Source organism: Gymnogyps californianus, chromosome 5, assembly GCF_018139145.2.
Source record: "Gymnogyps californianus isolate 813 chromosome 5, ASM1813914v2, whole genome shotgun sequence".
NCBI lineage: Eukaryota > Metazoa > Chordata > Aves > Accipitriformes > Cathartidae > Gymnogyps > Gymnogyps californianus.
Genome location: NC_059475.1, coordinates 34,254,759 through 34,268,483, shown reverse-complemented (window position 1 = coordinate 34,268,483; position 13,725 = coordinate 34,254,759). Strand labels below are relative to the sequence as shown.

General features: G+C 39.8%; 1 protein-coding gene across 1 annotated transcript in view; it reads left to right on the top strand.

The window, feature by feature from the left end:
- ZFYVE26 (zinc finger FYVE-type containing 26) overlaps positions 1-13,725 on the top strand; it is a 52,513-nt gene that overhangs the window by 36,859 nt on the left and 1,929 nt on the right. Inside the window, exons 29-40 of the mRNA XM_050897286.1 lie at positions 39-208; positions 1,588-1,616; positions 3,746-3,867; positions 3,959-4,179; positions 4,817-4,964; positions 6,088-6,297; positions 7,154-7,369; positions 9,442-9,639; positions 9,960-10,162; positions 11,027-11,168; positions 11,718-11,777; positions 13,104-13,286. Of these exons, the coding sequence (XP_050753243.1) occupies positions 39-208; positions 1,588-1,616; positions 3,746-3,867; positions 3,959-4,179; positions 4,817-4,964; positions 6,088-6,297; positions 7,154-7,369; positions 9,442-9,639; positions 9,960-10,162; positions 11,027-11,168; positions 11,718-11,777; positions 13,104-13,286 (1,902 nt within the window). The remainder of the gene's footprint in view (positions 1-38; positions 209-1,587; positions 1,617-3,745; positions 3,868-3,958; positions 4,180-4,816; positions 4,965-6,087; positions 6,298-7,153; positions 7,370-9,441; positions 9,640-9,959; positions 10,163-11,026; positions 11,169-11,717; positions 11,778-13,103; positions 13,287-13,725) is intronic.

The following is a 13,725-nucleotide window of genomic DNA, read 5'->3' as shown; positions in this document are numbered from 1 at the left end:
ATTCTTTTTGTTGCTCATCCATGACCTCTTTTGCTTAGTTTAACAGGCGCCATCACTGCAGACGCTGTGGCAGGCTGGTGTGCAGCTCTTGCTCCACCAAGAAAATGGCAGTAGAAGCTTGCAGAGAAAATCTGTCCCGTGTATGCGATCAATGCTACAGCTACTACAATAGAGAACATCTGCCTGGCTTGGTACAAGACACAAGCATGTAAGTCCTTCCATTCTAGTTCTCCTCAATTTCATGTACACAGCAGAGTACATGAATGGAGTAAGAGAGAAATAAGCATTTGGGTTTATCTGGATAATATAATAACATCAGCTTTTTGGCCTCCAGCTGTTGGGATTTGCAGGTTTGATAGGTGTGGGGACATTCCTTACGCCTCAGTTTACTTTTTGTATTAGAAAGAACACTGGAAAGCCAGGCAACAAAGTCTTTAATTCTTTAAGCATCAATTGATCATTAAACTTAAGAATTGAATGCTTTGATGCAAAACAGATTCAGCACAAACTACTACAGTGTGACAAAGTTTCTCGCAGTTTACTCGGCTCCTGAATTAACACCACATGTTGACTAGCTCTGCTGAACATATCAGTATTTTAATGTTATTCCATAATCCCTTGATTACGACTCCTTGAACCCTTGGGGATTCAAAAGCAAGTTCATGATTGGATAGGCTTTGAAACTGCCCTTAATAAAAGGGACAGCTGTGATGACAGATTTTCATGATGTGGTTGATTTAAGCTGAGAATTGGACCAAAATTCGTTGTGTGTATGTTAGGCCAGCTGGTGAAAAGTGCAGCTGAAAAGAGTGAGTTTTATTCTCTGTGACCCTGTCAGGCCTGCTGATACTGCCAGAGCTGATACTGCTATCAGCAAGCTTGACAGGGTGACAGAGAGTAAGACTTACTCTTTTCAGCTGCACTTTCAGCTGCATTTCCTCTTTTCCTCGCAAGCCTGCAGATAGCAGTATCCACCAGGGCAGTATCAGCAGGCTTGCGAGGAAAAGAGGAATACTGTGCAGATCTGAAAAGGAACCTCTGAAAAAACAAGCAGTGACCTCTAGCTAAACCAGTTTGCATCAGAATGGTTGCTTACGTTGCTGGATTAAGTCAGCAGAGGCTAGCAGTGAGCTTGAATGCCACCTGTCATGTTTTAATTGCTTAAGTGTCTGGGGTTTTTTATACTTGCCCTATTTGTATATCAAAACCAACTAACTCTTAAGGACAGAGAACTGGATGCCAAAAACTTCATTTTAGCTCTGACACATTCTGATACTGGGCAGTTGTTCTTGTTCTCAGTGTCTGTTTTTTTATGATGTGTGCAACAGTACTATTCCTACAGAAGGTTATAAGAACCAATTACTTAGTGTAGTTGAAATACAACAATGCAGAGGCAGGATCTTAGATTTCCAGGCAGTAGGGGGTAGGGGCAGGGCAATGGGTCGTAGAGGGCAGGGAGGGAGAGATGTTAGATTTTTACAAGACAGTGTTCTGAAAAGGCTAGCCATATTGATCTCTCTTTTAAAACTATGTTTTCCCCAGTGTGCTGGAGTAGGCATGATGTTTCTTTCTGTCATTTTATTACAGCAGAAAAGAAGATCAGGATGAAGTGGAAGGTAAGGAATGGAGTAATGTTAAACAATTTTTTAAAGTGCCTGATGAGCGGCAGAGTTAGAGATAGGAAGCTGATATATCTAGTTGCAGCTGAAGGGTGATCAAAACTTCAGTTACAAGATATCATTGATGGTTTTTGCATGTGCAGGCTGAAATTGAGCATTCCAAACTTCTGTGAATGGAAATTGAGATTTAGGAGAGATGTCTGAGCCAATATTGAATGTGCTGGATGGGGATTAAAGGAAGGAACTGAAAAACAACAGTTGGAGAATTCACTCTGCGTACTAGAAACAGTCAGTGAGAGGCTGTGGTATGAGTAGGAATTAATTAGCCCACTACAGAGCTGTGCTGAGTGATCCTCTTTTTATAAACCATGATAGTACAACTCTGAATACCACTGCGGTTGCTGTGGTGTTTGATACCCCATGCTGGCTGGGGATAGCACAGGATGAGGCCCCTCTCATGGGTCTGGTTGTGTCCTGAGTTCCATCTCCTTTGCTGGTTGTATGAATATGGACTATTAATTTCTCTTCGGTGCCTCAATTTCCACATCTAATTTTGTAACACTTCAGGAATAATAACAAAATTTAGTTGACTTTTTCTTTTGCTCTGCCATTTTTCCTCAGAAGGTATTTACTGTTTGTTGCTTAGTCTGGTGTTTGAGGTGATTCTGCAAAATTTTCCTACACTGATGTGAAATTCTGGCAGACCAAAACATAGTTATTTGAAGTGCTTATAGCAGTAATGTGAAACATGGTGCAAAATTTGCATTTGTGCTACAAAACAAATGAGAATGTTTTTTCTTACTTGTCCCTTTAAGTATGATGGGCTATTTGAACCTTTTTTTTTTTTTTTTTTTTTTTTTGCTGTTGACAGAAATTTGCTTTACTGCTACCTTTGTTACAGGACTGAAACAGCTGAAATGCAGTTTCTGAGCTGCTGCTTCTGGTTAGATCTTTCTCTTTGCCTGCAGCATTGCTACGCATCACTGGGCCCATATGATTAATTCAGTAGGAGTGAATAAGAACAGTATGGAATCCTCAGATTTAAGAGGGAAAGTGTTTTATTCTGCTTTTCTAACTTATCTGATGAGACTGTGAAGAAGGCTTATCAAATGTTTTCAAGCCTGGTTTATTGTAATTATTCCAGTTTCCAGTTCAATTTAGAAATAGCGGGTTTTTTTATTCACCCTACAGTTTTAGAGTTACTCAACACTCTAACAGTCCTTCTGTGAATCTAGAACAGTGAATTTTGAGACTTTTTTTTTTTAATTTTTCCAGAGAGAAGAGGAAGTTGATCAGGGGAAAAAGTAGCAAATTAGCATTATTCTCCATTTCTTAGCATTGTGAGATTGGCCATTGTTTTTCTGCCAGGAACCACAATCACAAACTTGAACATCAGAGGGCTTGTGCTTTCTCAGCTGCACTCAGATGACAGACAATATTTGATTTGTAGCTATTCTAATTTCAAAACAGAGATTTCCTTAATCTGGAGGAAAGAAAAAGACTTTTCACAGAAATGAAATTTCTTGAATCATTTGATCAAAACTGCAATTTTCTGCAGTACTATTTTATATGAAAACTTAACATAAGGAGTTAGCTCATCTTCTCATAATCTTTTATCTTAAAGCTGCTGGACTATACGTTCAAATAACCTGAATTCTAAAAAGAAGATACAGGCAGTTAAGTCAATTTACCCTTTCTTTTACAACTGGTTCTTCAGTTTCCCTTTTTAGCTGTAACCCACATCTTTCATATTTCCACTTCCCTCCTGCTCAGAAATATTTAATAACTTACCTGAGGGAAGGCTAAAGAGGGGAGGTTGCTGTGCTTGATGTCCAGTAGGATAAGAGTTGGATAATCATTTGAAGACATGTTACTGGAGCTGTTTTTGGTGACAGGGAGTTGGTAACAGTGAGAGTAAGTTTAGGTACAATTTGGCAGCCTGCTGAGGAATGGAAATGTTTCTGTAATCTGTGTGCTGGACATGCGATACTGGCAGGAAGTGGCACAATGAGAGGATTACAGATGACTTTTACGAGAGTATAGGAATATTCTGCATTATGTGTCTTTAGCCAGGTTTGTTGCTTCTTGTACAGTGATTCTACCTGGTGTTTTATTTTTGGCTGCAGAAACTTCTAATAATGAATATTCCACAGTGGTGCGAATACCCAAGGCAACTGAGCTTGAATGGATTTTTTCCCTGAACGAAGAGGAGAATGAAATTGTACGCAGTGAATTTTATTATGAACAGGTGAGGTCTGGAGAAAGAGAGCCCAATATAAGCAGTTCCCTGGAGAACTACCTCAATATCCATGTTTGTCTGTCTTTCCTCGAATTGTCAGGCTCCCAGCTCTTCCTTGTGTATTGCCATCCTTAGCCTGCACAGTGACAGCATAGTGTGTGGCCACCAACTGATAGAGCACTGCTGCAAGTTGTCCCAAGGGCTCACTAATCCTGAGGTGGATGCTGGTCTCCTTATGGACATCATGAAACAATTGCTCTTCAGTGCCAAAATGATGTTTGTAAAAGCTGGAAGGAGCCAGGATCTAGCTCTCTGTGACAGGTGATTTATCAGATGTTCACTAGGATGTACTGAGGTATTGTCGAGACCATTGTATTTTTTTACTGGGGAGTGGAGAGTGGGAGGATTGTTTTGTGATTGTACTGTGGACATTTTAAACGAGATGTTCATAATGTAAAAATAATATAAGTGTTCAAATAGTAGAAATTCAAGTAATATGACTACAAGATAATTACTGAGAAAATTCTCGGAGTAGGGAGAAATAATCCACAAAGACTGGGGTAAATATTTTACTTCTGATATTGTGTATCTGCTTTCAATCTATATTTCAATATAGGATTTTAAACCCGCACTTCCTGAGAGTGAGCTTTTTGCACTTTCCTCAAGTTTTGTCCTACAGAGCTTGAGGTGGCAGGTGTAATATATAAATTTCACATGTACTATTTTGATTTGGTAACTTATAGCTGGTGTGTGCAATCAGTGTCTGCCAGTGTTCCATTGAACGTCACAAAAAAACCAATAAAAGATAGTCTCAATAGGATAGTATGATGAATAGAGAGACTGGTATACTGATGATTAGGAACCACTGTTCTAAGAGTTGTCTTTGACATAAAGTTCTTTAAGTGTATGATAATAGTGAAAGTGTATGTATTTGTTTAACCTCTTTGTTTTCTCCTAGCTACATCAGCAAAGTGGATGTGTTGAATATTTTGGTTGCTGCTGCCTACCGTCCAATACCGTCTTTGGATCAGATTCTTCTCCCTGCAGCAGTAACAAGATTAAGAAATCGGCTTCTGGAAGCAGAGTACTATCAACTAGCTATAGAGGTAATAGATAATGGAGCAATGTCAGCGTTAATAATGCCTCTGTAGTGGCTTTTGTTTTTCTCCTTCCTGAGTTCAGATGGATATGATGTGTGAAATGGACAATATTTAAACAGTTACAAACTGGGATTAAGTTTTTAAACAAGGAAGAAATAATTTTGTGATTACTGGAAAAAAATTTCTGAGACGGAAAAGTCCTTCTGCTGTGGAGCAGGCTGCTGAAGGGAAGGGTAGGGGCCTTGTTTCCTGGTACAATTAAAATTGGAATGAACTAACTGCAAGAAAGTCATTAAATGGAGGAATCTTGCATCCAGTAGAAGGGCTGAGACATCCTTTGTGGCAGAACTTTATCTGAAGCTTGTATGTTTGATTTCATTTGTCTGTATTCCCACAGCAGACACTAGTAAGGCACCTTACCCAAGCGTTTATTTGGAAATCAGCAATGGTGGCAAATCTATCTATTAGAGCTCATCTGGTGTGGTTTATCGTCTTCTGTCTTTGTCCTGCTTCCAGGAGGGAACAGGCTTTCGTAAGCCTCTGTTTTATGGCATTGCAGTTTGTTAAGAACAGGATTATGATACTACAAACAGGATTAGGATTTTTAAGGGGTAATAAACAGCAGGAATAGATGACCTATTTGAATAAAAATGGTTCATGTTTAAAAGCAGCTGGGCTACTAAAGAAAATCAGGAATAAATTTGATCATCAAAGTTATGTGAAATAAAAAATTTCCTGGCAGTTTGTGAAGCATCTTCTGTTGCTTTTTTTTAAAATGATAAACCTGATGAACTCTGCTCTGTAAAAATCATCCACTTTAGAAAAGAGGATGTGAAAATGTCCTGAGTTTTAAAACTGCTGAACAGAAATTTCCCAGATAAATAGTTGCTTAAACTTGTACAATAAAAAATACTTCCATATTTGGAGATTGTGGGTGCTTTGGTAGTTGGCATTTTGTGCCAGTAATACGGAAATAATCAGCATAGGTTTTTTCATGTTTTGTTTTGTTTTTAATGGGAAGTGTACTCTAGGAAGTGAAAGGTCACAATCTCAGACTGTATGATAAGCAAGTTTTCCTGTTTTCTGTACTGGGACTGTGTTGCAATATTAACAAACGATTTGAATTTAGGTTTCTACAAAATCTGGGTTGGATCCAGGTGGAGCATGGCATGCCTGGGGCATGGCTTGCCTTAAAGCTGGGAATTTAAGTTCAGCAAGAGAGAAGTTTAACCGATGTTTAAAGCCACCTATGGATCTAAACCAGCTGAACCATGGTTCAAGGCTGGTCCAGGATGTGATACAGTACCTGGAGTCCACAGTGAAGCCCATACTCATTGCGGTAAGAGGCTTCTGTTCTGTCTGCTCTGAAGGGCTATAGGAAAGCCAAGTAATGATGTTTTAATACACATCTTATAGCAATGCATGTTACAATATCAAGTGTTAGGCTTTTTTCCTTCTTTTGTCATGATTGCATATTGCAAACTGAATATTGTTGAGAAATGTGTTAGCTGTTTCATCACAGTGAATTGGTGGCTAAGAACCAGATCATAGGATTTTATAGTAATTTGGGGCATACTTAGTGGAGGGGAAAGAAGTTGTACTGGTTAACATGTTATTACTACAGTCTGAGGAAACTAAACTCAATCCCAACAATATGTTGTGATGCTGTGGTGATGCCATTTTTCTACTGAAACTCTGATAACTTGCAGGAATTCAAAGGAGAATTTACAAATGCTTTCCCACTCTTCTTTCCTTGTCAAAAAGCACTATTACATGGTTTGGGATTAGCTCTGGAAGTTCTGATTAGGTACTAAAAAATGACTTTTAATACTGAGTAACTGCAGAATCATAATGATGAAAGACCTCTTAGTAGTACATATTTTAGGAGAATAAAAAAGCCTGTTTGAACTAGGTTATTGAAGTAGCTGTTGACAGTGGAATTGTGTTTAAATAAGCCTCCTGTCTGTCCCTTAGAACAGCCATGCTAGCTACAGCAACATTCAACACCTCTGTTGATGGCAGGGTTCCAATCTAGTGTTTATAAAAAGCACTACTGGATTCTCACCTCTCTAAAGCGATATCTATTTTAAAAACAACAATAACAGAAATGCTTCAGGGCTGAGTGACAAGATCTAACTGAAAAGAAAGTTTTCCTCTTACTCATCACCTGTATTGATTCTCTGTTTTAACGGCAGGATGATGATTACTTTGCCACATTGAGGGAACTTGAAGCAACACTAAGAACGAGAAGTCTGTCTCTGGAGATGATGTGTGAGGGGAAGATTCAACACAACAGCTACTATCAAGAGTGCTTGTTCTATTTACATAGTTATGGCACTAATCTGGCGATAATAAGCTTTTACATGAGGCATGACTGTATGAGAGAAGCACTGCTTCACTTGTTAAATAAGGTGAGTAATCTAATTTGCCATCACCTAAACTTAAATTTGAAAAGTAGCTAAGAGGACTTCAAGGCCAGTTTAAGATGGTAATGAGCATCATGCAGCATTCTGGGTGTTTTTCTGCACAGGAGTTTTCTGAGGTCCTAAATGTTGTTATACGAACTATCTAGTGACTGACAAGAATTCAGTGACATGAAAAAATAACTTTGATCTTTACCTCTTGTGTTTAATCTCTCTTCCCCATTGTGTTGAAACAGTGGCTTCTAGAGAGGAGAAAGTGCTTTTTTTTTTTTGATAGAGGTCCTGCATCAACAGCAACTTTGTCTTTTTTCTACAAAGCTGAAAACCTGGGACTATTGTCATACAGTTCAGAAGAGAGAAGGAAAATTTTTAATTCCAACATGCTGATAACAGCAGACACTTTACTCTCTATCACAGTGGCTCTGTCTCTTGGTATTGTTTTTTGAATCAGACACCCACGTTTGCACTTCTGTAACCATTAGGAATATAAGGGAATACAAGATCATGTCCCAGAGGACAGAAATCTAGGGAAGCCAGAAAGCGGTTTCCAGTTCTCCCTTAGGAAAACTGCATAATATAGGAGGGCTTAAGAATGTCTGGAGAAAACAGTTCTGTTGGTGCTAAATTACAGTTAAACCTAGAAATTATTCCAACAAGGTTCTCACTAATTCATTAAGGGTGCTTCTTAGGAGATGTGGAGGAGATGTGAATCCATTACATCTCACCAGCTTGAAAGCTGATAAGTGTGTGGGGTTTTGTTTGTTCTTGTTTTTAAGTTTCTGGGCTTGTGTTTGATTTACTGATTTTTTTTTTTATTATTATTTGAAATAATTCTTATTGAGAATGTACAACTTGAAACACCAAATTCCATTATCTTCAGTCTGCTTATGAGCTTTATTAATAGAAAATTAAGTTGTCGTATCAGCTCCACTTTCTCATTGTATCATCAGTCATTCTAAGCTCATATACTCATCTGCATGTTAAATTTGCTTTTCAAATGTGTCCTTTATATCAGTTTAAATTTTCCTTTAAAGAAAAGTTGCATATTTTTGCAACGTTGGTGAAATAATTTCACTAGTTAAGTAGCAGACTTTGGAAATAATCTAGACATACAATTTGATGTGGAAGTTTTGGATGAGGAGACTGGTAGTGATCATGCAAACTAGAGAGGAAGGTTTGTTACCTTAAAACTGTAAGGTACTAGGCTTCTGATGAAATATTTTGCAGTTGGTTGTTTGGAAACATTTTATGTGTACAGGCTTTGTAGCTTGTATCTTACTCTGAGATTTAAAAAAAAAAAAATACTAATTCCATATCATGTCTTTAAAACGTTTATGCAGGCCATGTTGTCACACATGCTTCTTTCTATAGTAACATTAATATGTGAGGCTGCATTTGTGAGACCATAGTCAGGAGGTCAAGGGAAGTAAATATCCCCCTCAGCTCACTACTTGTGAGGTTTCATCTGAACTACTGTGCCCAGTTTTGGGTTCCCAGGTACAAAACAGACATTGTCAAAGTGGAACAACTCTAATGGAAGGCCACCAAAGTGGCTAGGGGCCTGAAGCACGTGATATATGAGAGTGATAGAGCTAGGTTTTTCCAGCTTGAAGAAGAGAAGGCAAAAGGAGATCTATGTGCTGTTTTCAGCTACCAAGTGAGTGATTATAGGGAAGATAGAGCCAGCCTTATCTCACATGTGCACAGTAAAAGGGTGAGAGACAGTGGACACAATCTGGAGCAAGGGAAATTCCAACTGCATATAAGGAAAAGTTTTTTTGCAGTGAGGATATTTAGACATGGGAACTGGACCCCAGAGAGGCTGTTGAATCGCCCTGCTTCGTCACACTCAGAACTTGACTGGACAGGCCCAGAGCAGCGTGACCTAACTTGGAAGTCATTCTCTGAGTTTGAACCAAATGACCTCCGGAGATCCCTTCCAGCCTAAATCATTTATTAATTTTATGATCTCTGTCACTTAATACTCCTTTATGTTATGTGAGGAAAATCAACAAGCCACAGTGGCTTTGCTTCAAGCTACCTTTCTAATGTTTGTGTAGGAATCCCCATCAGAAGTGTTCATTGAAGGGATCTTCATTCCAAGTTATGAAAGTGGAAAACTGCATATGTTGGAGAACTTGCTGGAAACCATTGATCCAGGATTGGAGAGCTGGGGAGTCTACTTGATTGCAGCCTGCAAATACTTGCAGAGAAAGAACTACTACCATATTCTGTATGAGCTGCAACAGTTCATGAAGGTAAGATGAGGGTCAGTGCCATCTCTTTCGGTGAAATGTTGAATCCTGTCAGACTTTTGGTTATTTACTTTGGTGTAAATCTGCATAATGGACAAGTATATTTTTGCTACTTTCCAATCCTAAAAAACAGATAGGAAGGCCTGAGCCTGACTGAAGCTGACGTGCTATGCATTTGTCATGGATCTGGCACATTGCAGTAGCTTAACTACTGTTTTAAAGAAAACAGCATTGCCTGCTTTGTGTGAGCACTTTAGTACAGACAACGATTAGTGAAGGTGGTGTACTTTGGTCCATTGTAGTGTTCAGTATATTTCTTCTAGGATCATGTTCGTGCTGCCATGACCTGCATTAGATTTTTCACTCATGGAGCAAAGTCTTACACTGAACTGGGAGGCAAACAGACATGGCTTCTAAAGATCAAGGACCATCTCAAAGTCTATCTGCAGGAGGTCTCAAGAAGTTCAGGAAGGAAAAAAATGGCATTCACTTTTCGGAAGAAAATGTCTGCTACAGATGTGTCGAGGTATCAACAAACAAGCTAAGTTATAGGAAAGGGGAAATTCAAGCTTTTGTCTTTCCCCGCCCCAACCCCCCCCCCCCCAGCGGTTGTGTTTAAGTTGGCTTTAGCTAACACATGCTAGCTGTGCCTGACCCAAATCTGACTTTTATGTAGTTGCAAGTACAGGATTCCCATTAGCTTTTCCCCCAACAACCCAACCCAGGAGATGAGCAACTGTTTCTACTAAAAATATAAGTCTATGTATCATCTACCTTCCTTTAATTTAAAAAACAAACAAAAACCCTACAGTGCATAGACAGCTATATATCAATCCACAAGTTTTCTTGCTTTTTCTCTTCCTTTCCTCTTGACAAAGCAAGCAGCTTTGTGGTGCTTAGCTTCCTACCGGGGTTAACTCACAACATTCAACTATGTACAAGTTATAGGTGCCAGACATAACTGAATCCCTGTATTCAAAAGTTGAAGTGTAAATTTAGCCAGATCTCTCTTGTATTTGGGCTTTTATATCTTGGTTTTCTTAAGGTCTTTTTTATTTCTTTTTTTTTTTTTGGCTAGACTCTAAGTTAAAGGTGCGGGGGAGTGTGTGTGATGAGGTGGAAAAGAGGGAGCAGATACTTGTTTGGGATCCAGATTCTCTGGCTCGCTTCTCTGAAATAATGTGTGTGTGTTAAGCGCACAGATCTGAAAAGTATCTCATTGCTGTAGACTTGGCTACACAAAGGACAAAGTCAAAAAGTAACTTAAAATAATTATTGTTTGGAAATATGTCTTATTTTGAAATGTGTTCAAGAAATTAGTAAGTTCACACAAGTAATAATTGACACTTTCTCTATTTCAAAATATAGTCAGAATTTTTCCTCTGTCTAGGCACATCAATACAGTTGATCTGCAGATGGAAGTAACAAAGTTCCTGCATCGATGTGAGAGCTCAGGAACGTCTCAAATGACAGGTTCCTCCTTGCCCACACTCTTTGGAAACAATAACATGAAAATGGATGTTGCTTGCAAGGTACTTATTGCTATTTCAAACACAGCTCTCTTTTTCGTCAACAATACTAACTTGATATACAGGTTAAAACATTTGATGGTTGGAGCAGCCTCTTGTATTTTTCATGGGCAGGTTACTTGTGCATGTATGCAACCTACTGTTTTTGAAAAATTCATGTTTTTCCTCAAAGTAGCAGAGAACACGTGAGAACTTGGAGCTCCTCTCCTCAAAGTTCAAACTTTCAGAGGCGGGGGATCCCAAATACGAGTAGTAACATGCCTTTTGACTATACATCCTATTATGTTTTGAAGCCAGGCAAATACTGCTATTATTCTAACCCTTCTTAACTTCAGCTCAGCTCCATCCGTAACTTGCCCCATGTCCCACAGGGAATCAGTGTGTGACAATAGACCCTGTATTTGCTCTACTTGTTGGGGTGGTGCTGTTTTCTGTTGAAGTAATGCATTGTCTTTTGGCCTCTGGGCAAAATCTGGAAATGCATTATTATTTAACTGTATGTAATGAAAAAGGAATGTGCGTCCCCAAACTTGTCTATGCCTCTCTTTTCAGGTCATGTTGGAAGGCAAAAACATTGAGGAGGGGTTTGGGATTGCATTTAGAGTCCTTCAGGTATGGAAAAACTTGATATAACAAGCACTATTATTACAAAAGTAACTCCTGTAAGCAGCAATTGTTTAAGCAAAAGACTTTTTTTGCAAAATGTCTTTTAATCCTCAAAAAGAAAAACCTCTTGTGAGAAAAGTCACTAGTTCAAGTCTTAAATGTCCATGTATTTGGAGGAAGCTTGGTAAGAAAATTAAGGTGCTGCTTCAACAGGACACTTCCAAACTAATTGGATCCTACAAAGGAATTAAGTACAGCTTTTCCTTTGCTCTGCACCTTGTTCAGTGACTTAACTCTGGCAAACCACAATCACAGATGTGAGTAGAGAGCTCTGACTTGATAGCTCTCTGCAGTTCATGATAGCCATGTAAAGACACAGTGAATAAATAAGGCCAGGGCTATCGCTGTGCTATTCTCCTGGCTGAGAGAGCAAAGCTAATTAACTGGAAACTCTCTGTGGGGACCGCTCCTTCCTCATGTCTGGGTAGAAGTTGAGGTGCTTATCAGTCAGCATAGCTCATAAGCCTCCAAACTTTTCTGTGTGTTTCTCATCCATATATTAGGAGCTGCTAAAAGATACTGCTTCAAGCAGTGCAGTTTGCAGTTGCCTCCTGTCTGGGACAGAGGGTATAGCAGGGCTACTTCTGGACAGAGGTGGCACACTGAAAGAGTGTTTGTGGATATGGCAAGCCCTGCTCCTCCTTTCAGGTCAGGATGTACAAGGCAGAACGCCTGTTTGTAGTGAGGTGGAGAGCCTTAGAAAAATAGCACTTCTTAGCAGCAACAGCAGTCACTACCCCCCAGTAAATATGGAGCAGTGAGTCTAGCTGCCTAGCATCACTTCTGTTTCCTTCCTTTTTTTTCTTTTCTTGCCTTATCAGTCTGCAGCTTTTATCATCTCTTCCTTTATATGGGAGGTGTGTGATGGTCAGTTGCCTCCTGTTTCTCGAGGTACACAAAGGGTGGCTGCTGGTGGGTGGCTGGAGGGATATAACAAGCTTGCTAAGTGAGGGAGAGGTGGGTAGGCACCTAGGAAAGATCTTTTACCAGAAGAAATAAAACTGATTTTTTGCCACGCCTGAAAAGGGGGTGGTAGCAGTGCTCTTGTTCTTGAGCAAAATTGAGTTTTACCAGTCTGATTATAGAAAACCTTTAAGCCAGCCCTGAGCAGTGGTGACTGGAAAATCAGAGGACCCCAAAACAGCTTTGACTTTTTGGAGCATATTGTGATATTTTGTCCTCAGGAGAGATTGTCTCAGTTGTATAGACTCTGTGTGAGAAAACCTGCTGAGAACATTTAACGTGTTGCTCTGATGTTCCAACTACCTCTAGGACTTCCAGCTGGAGGCTACAGAAGTGTACAGCAAAGTGGCCAAGCAGCTGGTGAAGCAGCAGAAGTACACGGAGATCCGGCAGCTCCTCAAGTGTGTCAGTGAGTCTGGAGTTGCAGCAAAAAATGATGGGGATAACATTATCCTAAACTGTCTAAATGAGTTCAAGAACATTCCTGCTGAGGTAATCTGTCCTGCATTGTGTCTCTTTTGAAGTAAAAGGGGTATATACAATACAGGCTACAGGGAAACTGTCCTGTGGTGCCTGTGCTGCTCTTTTAGTGAGTCCTTCATATCTTCTGGCTCTGTACTACATGCATTGTTTAAAGGTGGGAGTGTGTGGTTTGCCTTATGCAAGTGAGAGGAAACGATAAGTAGCTGTAGCATGCTCCTACCATGCACTTCCCAAATGAGTACCCATGATGGCGAGAGAACTTTTGCTTCACAGGGTCCTGCCAAATGCTCCTCATTGGGGTGGGCGGTGTTGCCTTCAATGAGGCTTCCCTGTGTGGAGGCAGAAACCTCCTGCCTCCATAGGAAACAATTTTAAGATTCCCTTTGCCTACCACAGCGTCTTTTCCATCCCAGTGCAGGAAGGCGATGCCCTCTATGAAGTTCTACCG